General features: G+C 35.0%; 1 protein-coding gene across 1 annotated transcript; it reads left to right on the forward strand.

The window, feature by feature from the left end:
- Window positions 1-3,255: 3,255 nt before the first annotated feature.
- Window positions 3,256-4,059, forward strand: LOC109000573 (RING-H2 finger protein ATL57-like). Its single transcript, XM_018977490.2, has one exon. The coding sequence runs from the start codon at window positions 3,377-3,379 to the stop codon at window positions 3,917-3,919; it is 543 nt and encodes a 180-aa protein (XP_018833035.2). The 5' UTR covers window positions 3,256-3,376; the 3' UTR covers window positions 3,920-4,059.
- The last annotated feature ends 6,774 nt before the right edge of the window (window positions 4,060-10,833 follow it).

Genomic DNA, 10,833 nt, shown 5'->3' on the forward strand with positions numbered 1-10,833 from the left:
TAGACTATAGTGATATATGATTTTAAAATTTGATATTATATTAATTAGTAAATTATCATACAATAAAAAAATATATTATATATAATTATATATATTATATATAAAATTTTATATAATATAAAAAATCATATAAAAATATTTATACAATATAAAAAATTAAAATGTACATATATGAACCGATCCGGTCCGGTGTTAGAAAATGGAAAATCGAAACTGGACTGATTTTGACTGGTTTTGAAAAAATTGAAATCAGTATCAGACTGAACTAAACTTACTAGTTCAGTCGATAAAAAATCATATAAAAGATATTTTAAACAATATAAAAAATTAAAATATACATATATGAACCGGTCCGATCCGGTGTTAGAAAAATGAAAATTAGAGCTGCACCGATTTTGACCGATTTTGACCGGTTTTGAAAAAAATGAAACTGATACTAGACCGAACCAAACTCACTAGTTTGGTCGAGTTCGGTCTAATTTTTTGGTTCACCATTTTTTTTTTCACTCCTAGGCGTAGGACTCTCGTCTTATTGAATCAAGATTTTCTACACGTTGTTTTTTATAAAAACAACTTTTACAATTTGGAAAAAGAGATCCCAAGATTTTAAATGCTGCCGGTAGGTATTGTTATCAAGCGATTTCGTTCGTGTTACTAATTTGAAATAGGTTAAAAATAGTAGGCCTATCTTCAAATTAACTTAAACCATTGAAAAGCGCTGCGCTCACAAAAGTAAACTTTACATATTAATGAGACTAAGGGCTAGGGGTGGGCAATGGGGGCCCGTCCCCCAGTACCCTGCCTCCGTCTGCCCCGCCCAGTATGAAAGGCCCCTAGTGGGGGCGGGGGGCGAGTTGACCCCAGCGGAGCCCCGCCCTACCTCCCGCTCTGCACCCTCCCCTATTTAATATAAAAAAATATTTTTAATTTTTATATAAATATATTTTATATAGATATATACAATTTGTTAAAAATTTGAAGTTGAATTGAAGTTAATGGATTGCTTTGGTTTCCTATATAAAAGTTAGCCTAGGATGTCAAGAAAATTCAAAATATAACTATAATGAGTTTATATTCTTTTTGAATGTATAAAGATTAATTTATAATTTAAATTATATCATAATTTGGGTCTAAAAAAAATTTAAAACTCAAAAAACATTTATAGACCTAATGAGTCATTGGGTTGAGCGGGGGCGGGGCGAGATGTGCTTTCAACCAAAGCAGGGGGCGGGGTGGGGGGTATAGCCGATACAGAGAAGGGTTGAGTTTCATACCGGTTCAAATTTCGGCCTTTGCTTTTTTTTTTTTCATTTTTTTCTCATTTTTAGACCCCAAATTCATACCAAACTATTTATAATTTATATATAATTTATTCATATATAGACTATTCCAAAACGGTACCAGTATCTAAATATCTTATTTCAATGCATTGACCGAAATAGTCACCGGTACGGTGTTCATTCAAAACATTGGTTTCAACCCCACTCCCCAGTATCAGGGCGGGGTTGGAAACCCTTCCCCCGCATGGTGCGGGGCGGGGTGGACCGGTGCGGGGGTGGGGTGCGGAAGTGGGTCCACCCTGCCCTGCATCATGCGGGTAGCACTCCTACTAAGGGCTCGTATGAACAATTATAATATCTCAAAATTTTGTGAATAACAATAAAATAGTTTGTGAATAATAGTGAATTAATTTGAATTAAAATATTTTATTGAGTTTTGAAAAACTTAAGAGAAAATATTGAGTAAAAATGTTATAAAGTTAAAAAGTTATTTGAATATAATTTTTTAATATAATTATTGTTTTAAAATTTGAAAAGTTGTATTATTTTTTGTGCTTTGTTTGGTAGTTTGGGAATTTTCATTGGATTTTTTGTTTGGATAATGATTATGTACGGATTAAATGAAAAAATTTAAGATTTGAAATTGAATTGTTTTTTAGTATTGTTTGAGAACGGAATTATGTAAAGTTTTGAATATATGTGTCTAAATAATCCCTAAATTTGATACGTTATTTTGATGCATTTTTTTGGCACGATTGGACCCCAACAATATATACGATTGAATGGCTTACGATGATGGCTTAGGTATTGATATGATGCTTAGATGCTCATCCATAAAATAAATAATAAATAAAGCGTATAAAATATAAGTAAAGAGAGAACGAAATTTATGTGATTTGACATAAAAGTCTACTTCTACGGATAGTTTAGGGATGAAATCTAATATGTTGGATAATTTAACAATCTCATATGACCTCTCGTAGCTCCCCATATAATAGATGGAATAAGGTTTTTAAGTGGTTGAAGAATATGGTTTCGCTATAGAAATCTAGAGGAGAGAGCTAATAAATCTACCTTGATTTGTAGAGATTCATTTCTTTTATAGAGATCTCTTTCTTTCTTTGATGTAGTTAAGTCATACTTTACCTCATATCACTTTAAACTTTCTGTATATGAGTCAACCTCGGTTGATTTTATCTTTGATGAATTTATATTTAAAATTACTGTATTTAATTTATCAAATACTAAAATATGAAATTTTGACCTACAATGCATTCTAATTCATTTTTAAATTTGAAGACTTACTATTTATATTCTATAACCATTATTTTATTTGCTTAAATTATTATTTTTCAATTTTGAGTCACAATTTATTTAAGTTGGAAAATAATAATTTAAGTATTAAATTATTAATTAACATATAGTTAGTGTAATTGTAAAATATGAAAAAAAAATTAAAAATATTATTATTAAAAAAATAATATTATATCATTATTTTGATGAATTTAATAGTTAATCCAATGTAAGGTTATGTATATGAAGATTTTGAATTTATGAAAAATATATACTTTTTATCAAATTTTATAGATAAAAATAATAAATCTAATACTAATGCTGTTATTATCTTATCTCTTCACTTTCAATAGACTGAAAATGTTCATATAATAATATCCAACAATTAGATCTTCTTTAGAGTAAAAAAGACATTTATAAGGTAATGTACTGAAACATGAGTCATGACCCATCATCAGATATGTCAAGTAGTTATCCGAATAAAAAGCATAAAGTGAAGAGCCATACACCTAAAATTCAACAAAATATCTTTCAAAAAAAAATTCAACAAAATATATACACTCACTTCATAGGGCCCACCTCACTTCAGTTGTCTCAGATTCTTCCCCCTCCCTCCTCTTCAGTACCCCCTCAGGCCTCTTCCAAAACCAAAACCAAAACCAAAACCGGAAAACCCATTCATTCCTACGTATATATAGCATACATGTACGATAAATTATTAATCCTTACTCCAATTATATTGAATATACTACTGTCCTGTAACTCCTGTTTCCCAGCTCTCTGCATACAAACAACCATTAAGAATGAAGCTCCATGGCCGTAAACTACTACTTACCCAATCACTCTTTTCACCCCAACCCATCACCAGCACTCCAACGCCACCGCCCTGGTCACCAGCTTCCGGCACATTGCAGTCACCTAGCAGAACTTATACCTTCTTGGAGTCCCCCGTGGTGCTCGTAGTCCTGCCCGTCATCCTCCTCGCGCTTTGCCTCTTCGGCTGCATCTCCAAGTACTGCATGCACCAACTCCCCGACGACGAGTCACATCCCCGCCGACGAGAACCTGGCCAGGAAGCAGCGACATCGAGTTTGTCTCCTGGGTCGGACTCCAACCTGCGTAAAGGAATCGACCTGAAGACGATTGGGGCTCTGCCGGTGTACTCTTACGGTGGGAATTCAGACGACAAATGCTACGAGATCACGGACTGCGCGATTTGTCTGAGCGAGTTCCAGCAGAAAGAGGCCGTGAAGACGATACCGTTTTGTAAGCACGTGTTTCATCCAGGCTGCATTGACACGTGGCTATCTTCGCACGTGACGTGCCCAGTTTGCCGGTCCACCTAGTGATCCGAAGTTGGGTGTGAGGGAATCGGAGAAAATATGTGGAGTGGGGGCCGGAGTAACGACACATGTATAGATAAAGTGACGAGGGAGATGGTATTGGGTGTTAGGAGGAACAGTAGCTGTTCCAGTTTAGGAGATCGAGCGGTGTGACAAAGAACATCCAGTTTGTAGCCTTGCACATAAGTTTGTTTTTTAACTTTTTTTTGGTACTTCTTCTACATATATAGTTCCCAACTAGTTACGATTCATGTTTTGTTCAACGCATTCATTTAGGACTCATTTTGTTACGTAAATAAGATGAAATGAAAAATTTATAGATAATAATAAAATAATTTGAATTAAAATTTTTATGAGATTTTAAGAAATGATAGAAAATTTTAAATAAAAAAATTATAAATTTAAAAGAGGATTAGAATATTATTTTTTAATATAAGTTGAATTTTTTTGTATTTTATTTGAAAGTTTGAGAAAATTATACTATTTAGATAATGAATAGATGAAAATTTAAAATTAATGTTTAGATATTGAGATAAGTAAGATGGGTTTCAAAAATTTGTGAAACTAAATGCAGCCTTAGTTGATAGAGACTTTCGCAGGAAGTAGTATACTTTTTTTTTTTTTTGAATGAAGGAAGTAGCATACTTATAAAGAAAAACAAAGCTTGGATATCAAAACTAAAACCATCTCAACCATCTCATCTCATCTCATCTCATCATTATAATTTTTACAAATTTTCACATAAAATATAATAAATAATTTAACTTTTTCAAATTCTAAAATAATAATAATATTAAAAAAAATATTTTTATAATATTTTATTCAACTTTCATCTAAAACCATCTCATTTCATCTTACTATCCAAACCCAAGCTAAGAATCTAGCTTTATGCTTGAGAGATTTGATTTCAGCCTATATCCGATGTTTTCCTCTATGTTTTCTTCTCGTTGTTGGCTAGAATTTGTGTGTAGAAAAAGTCTAAACACAGGCATAATGGTGTAGAACCAAACGACCAAGAAGGATTTGTGCGATTGTCGTGGGTTAGGGTTTGGCGTCGAAGAAGGAAGGGGCTTAAGGTTAGGGATGGAGAAGTGGCAGTTTTCTCTCTTAGTGGGATTTTCTTTTCTACTGAATGCACCATTTCAAAGATGCACACAACGATGCGTTTCATTAAACAAGGGGATGTCATGCGCGAAGCCTACACCATTATGCCTGTGTTTAGACTTTTTCTTTAAAATAATTAAGTTGAAATGATTCATTGAATACTTGGATATCATTGCCAGAAAAACTAATTAATGTAGAGAAGTGTTACTTTCACAAAGAAATTATATAAAAGTAAATTTATAAATTGACATAAGTTCATATAATATATTAAATCTACTTTATAATAAAAGTAGCTTTATAATCTAATGTATTATATCAAGTTTTGACTGTTTGTAAATTTCTTTTTATAATATCTCTTTATGACTAAAGCATTTATCATTAATGTTTATCAAAGTTTGAAGTGTTACAAGTACAAATCTTCATGTTACGAGTAAAATATCCTATTAGAAGACAAATACAATTTGTAAACATTTTATCATCTTTTCCAAATATGCTATCGAATTATTGATAGAGCAATTCCAAAACATTCTTAGTATTTTTTATTACATCTTAGCATTACATGAACCTACACATGTTATAGTCAATCTTCAAACAAGATAATACTTATAACAAGGAAAATTCTCAGGCACCCAATAATGTGCTCTCAAAAGTAGGACTGTTCATCTGGGCCGAATTTTTATCCGGTCCGGTCTAACACCCAGTTATCCAGGTTCCGATTACAAATACAGGAAACTGGATCGAGCTACCTAGGCCTACCCAGTCCGGGTACAGGTTTCAAAACCTGAGTACCAAGTTTTAAAACGGTACCCGGTTTCCATTTTAAAAAAAAATTGCAACTCACGGATTCACAAAGATGGAAGACCTCTCTCTCTCTCTCTCTCTCTCTCTCTCTCTCTCTCATCTAAACATTGCCCTTGCTCCAGTTGAAACCCTCCTCCTTCTCTCCATCTTCTTGTTCTCTTCTTCCTCATTCTCACATCTTTCTAGCTTTCTTCTCGCAAGCCTATCACTGCGTTTATGTGTTCCACCACCATGGTTTGGTCGTTCGTCTCTTTATGAGATCCTCGATGGCTGGCCTTCAAGAACCACCATGGTCGTAGCAAGATGTGACTTTGAGTTGTTTTTACTTTTTTGTTCTAGATCTACTCTTAGATCTGATCCCATAATTCGTATTTTATTTTCTATTTATTTGTAGATCTAGAATCCTAGGCCGTCCATTTCTTTGTGAGATCCTCTACGGGTGGCCTTCAAGAACCACCATGGTCGTAGCAAGACGTGGCTTTGAGTTGTTTTTGCTTCATTGTTCTAGATCTACTCTTAGATCTGATCTCATAATTCGCATTTTATTTTCTATTTATCTTTAAATCTTAAAATCATTTATGTGCTCTAATATCTGGGTATTATTGCTTCAGTTTAGATTTAGGAGTTCCATTTTAGATCTAGCGGTTGGAAAACTGATTTCCCCTTTTTCTTTTAAAAAAATACATTTATTTTTTTGGAATTTATTGCAGATTCTTTTCAAACAAGCAAGCCACTCAGTTTTCGAACAAGCAAGCGAAGCTGTTGAAATCGCAGAAGTTCTCTCCTGAATTAGAGCATCTGGTTTGTTTTCTTTGCCTTGAATGGATGTCTCTTTTTCATTTACTTTTCGTTTAGCGGGATCAAGAACTACATATTCTTTACTTGACTAAATTCGATCAAATTTGCACTTATGTACTATTTCATAGCTGGGTAACTGGAGCAAGAGTCTCTTTTTTGTACTTCTTTCATGTTGCTTGTTTCTCTGGTTAGAGAGGGATTTATTCAGGTACCTTCATCTACAATCCAGTTGCATTTAAAATTACTCTCAAGCTATAGCAAGATAGATACTTTGTCCAAAAAAATTAGAATTTTTATATATTCGGAACCTCGCCAGTGAAAATTTGAACTTTTGTTCGTGTTTAAGAGTTGGTCAAACAACAACCAAATTAAAGTTTTTTCTTGGCTAAATTTGAACATTAAGTTGAACTGATGAAAGTGCAAGCTGATCAAGTTTATGTGATTTAATTTGTCTTAGACTGGTTAAAAATTCAATTGCTTAAGCTAGAGAGATGTAGCTATGTTTGTTTTTGTGTTTACTTCGATGTCATCTTAGAGAAGAGGATCCCTTTAGTCCTCAGCATGGGAGCCTTAGACATGGTTAACTTTGGAGGTAAAGATACCATACCATCTAATTTTCAGGAGAGCAAGATTTATAAGCAAAATAAGCATGTGAGTAAGTTTAAAAGTTTCTTTTTCTCTCTCTTTGATCTTTCTCATGTTGTCATTTTGGCATATTATTAGGCATTTGAGTACTTCCATGCTCAGGATGCTATTAAAAATTTGTTACGCACCCTCTTGCTAGTTCAACTCAAATGAGAACCAGAACAGATAAATGCAATGGAAGGAAACAACTTGAAGAAATGGAAACAAGAAAAAATGCATGACAGATGATGGCCCAAGAATATACTTCAATTCTTGGAGAGATTTTCGAGCAATTTCTAAAGCTCCAACACTTCAGTTTTGCTATGCAAAGTTTACACACTTTTATCTACAAGAGACTTACTATTTATACACAAAAAAAGCTCTGCAACTAACTAACTAATTAACTAACAGATTTCTATTACAAGGATTTACTCAAAAATGACGCCACTTTATTCATCTTCAGACTGCCCCCAATTACATCGACACGCACCGTTTCATTTAAGGGAATCCCAAAACGCCCCGTATTGATCAATCTGTTAAATTTGTTACTCCCCTTCCTTCCACTTGTTGCACTGCACATTCCACTTCACTCCACACCTTCAACCAACACATGCTTTACATTCTCCACCCCTTAAAGGACTTTCTCACAAGGCCTTCAACCAGCACACACTTTCAAGAGGAACACACTTGCCCACAAGATGTGGGTGAAGTTGCCTTAATTTCCATAAGCTCTCCCAAGAGGAATCCTCATCTGCAACTCCTACCCAACTCATCAATACCTCTATCACAGCCTGGTTACCCTTCTTTTGAATTCTTCTAGCCAATATCTTATGAGGTTCAGGTTGTAATTGCCCATTGGAATCAGTAGGAGGTAACATTGGCAACGGAACAACATTCTGGCCAATCTCTTTTTTAAGCATGAAACATGAAAAACTGGATGTATTTTAGATGAATTGGGCAAATCAAGTTTGTATGCTACAAACCCCAACTTCTGCACAATTTGAAAAGGGTCATAAAATCGTGGAGCTATGTTCATATTGTGCCTCATTGCTACTGTCTTCTGCCTATAAGGTTGCAACCTCAAGAAGACTCAATCACCCACTTGAAAAGACCTTTCAGTTATGTTCATATCAGCATAAAATTTCATTATATGTTGTGCTTTTTTCATGTTATCCTTCAATAAACTCAACAATTGTTCCCTTGATTTTAATTGCTTGTCAACATCATCATTAGAAGAGGTGTCTGGCACATAGGCCAACAACTTAAAAGGCCCATATCCATAAAGAGCTTCAAATGGAGTTGCTTGAACGGAAGAGTGCACAGTGGTGTTATAACACCACTCAGCCATTGGTAAGCATGAAGTCCACTTCTTAGGTTTGTGACTGCAATAACATCTCAAGTAACCTTTCAAACATTTGTTCAATGATTCTGTTTGACCATCTGATTGAGGATGGTATGAAGAACTGGAGTCCAAAGATACCCCTTGTAGCTGAAACAACTGCCTCCAAAAAGACCTAGTGAAAACTTTATCACAATCAGAAACAATTGATCTGGGCAGGCCATGCAATTTAAACACCCCAACAAAAAATACTTGAGCAACTTTAACAACTGTGTAGGGATGTGAAAAAGGAAAGAAATGGGAAAACTTGGTCAGCCTATCCACTACGAAAAATACTATAGAAAAGCCATTTGAAAGAGGCAACCCCTCGATGAAATCCATGGATATGTCTAACCATGGAGATTCAGGTATAAGCAGTGGTTGTAGAAGGCCAAGGTATTGCACAATCTCACTTTTGCTCACCTGACAAACCTCACACTCCTTCACCAATTTCCTGACATCCTTCCTCATACCCTCCCACCAGAAACCTCTTATTGTCCTCTGCAATGTTTTGTGATACCCCACATGACCTACTTGTGGGTTATTATGAATATACTGCAAAATCTTGGACTGAATTGAAGAAGCTAAAATGACCACCAATTTACCTTTCCTCAGCAACAACCCTTGCTGAATAGAAAAGTATTTAGGCCCCTCTTCACCTTGTTGCATCTTAGTAACCAGGTCAAAGAACTTTGGAGATAAGGAATAACTCCTTTTTAAATCCTCAATCCACAATGGAGTAGGAAAAGAAATCATTACCACTACAGCCTATTTTTCCTCATTTCTTCTCAAGAGAGCATCAGCCACTAAGTTCTCTTTGCCTTTCTTATAATCAACTGATAAGTCATAACCAATCAGCTTGGAGACCCACTTATGTTGTGACTCAGTACTAATTTTTTGTTCAACCAAAGACTTCAATGCTTGCTGGTCAGTTTTGATCTTAAAGAGATGACCCAACAAGTAAGGTCTCCACCTCTAGACAGCAGACACTAGAGTTAAGAGCTCTTTCTCATATGTAGACAACAACAAAGCTTTTCCCTTCAAAGCTTTACTATAAAAATCAATGGGTTGAGAGTCTTGCATCAGCACTGCCCCAAGCCCCACACTAGAAGCATCACATTCAATGGTGAATGCTTTAGTAAAGTTAGGCAATCTCAACACAAAAGGATTGCTAACAGTTGCTTTTAACAACTCAAATGCAACAACAGCCTTGTCAGTCCAATAAAATGAATTCTTTTTCAACAAATTTGTTAGAGGAGCTACTATAGATCCATAACCACGTATGAATTTCCTATAGTAACCTGTTAATCCTAAAAAATCCCTCAATGACTTCAAGGTTTTAGGAACAGGCCATTGAACCATAGCTATTGTTTTTGCAGAATCAGTTTGTACCCCCTTCCCAGAAATGATGTGGCCCAAATATTCTATCTCATGCACTCCAAACTTACATTTAGACATCTTTACATACAGAGTGTGCTGCCTTAAAATACTCAAAACAGTTTTAACATGCAACAAATGTTCATTGACATCTCTACTATACACCAATATGTCATCAAAAAACACCAACACAAATATTCTCAAAAAAGGTTTGAAAATGTGGTTCATCAAGCCATGGAAGGTAGCAAGAGCATTGGTAAGCCCAAATGTCATTACCAAAAGCTCATAATGGCCTTAATAAGTTCTAAAGGCTGTTTTTTGAATATACCATTCTCTTACTCGAATCTGATGATACCCAGAACTCAAATCCAGCTTAGAAAAAATTTGAGCCCCAAACAATTCATCGAGAAGTTCATCAATGACAGGTATTAGAAATTTTTCTTTGATGGTTTCTTGATTAGGTGCTCTATAAACTATACACATATGCCAAGTGCCATCAGCCTTCTTAACCAACAAAACAGGTGAAGAAAATGGGCTTTGGCTAGGTCTCACTACACCAAATTGCAACAATTCATGAGCAATCTTTTCTATTTCAAATTTTTGGTAGTGGGGATACCTGTATGGTCGAACTGAAATAGGGGAAGCACCATACTTCAGATTAATTGGGTGGTCAAAAGCTCTTGTTAGCAGCAACCCAACAAAAAACTTTGACTCCTAGATCTTAATCAGTTCCTCCCCACTGCCTTGGCTCAAAATCTTGTCACCATTCGCCACTCTCACCTGCAAACTGGAATCCTTCTTCACTAAAGGCAGTGGGGAGGAACTAAAAGCTTCT

The sequence above is a fragment of the Juglans regia genome, chromosome 14 (genome assembly GCF_001411555.2).
Source record: "Juglans regia cultivar Chandler chromosome 14, Walnut 2.0, whole genome shotgun sequence".
In the NCBI taxonomy this organism is placed as follows: Eukaryota; Viridiplantae; Streptophyta; class Magnoliopsida; order Fagales; family Juglandaceae; genus Juglans; species Juglans regia.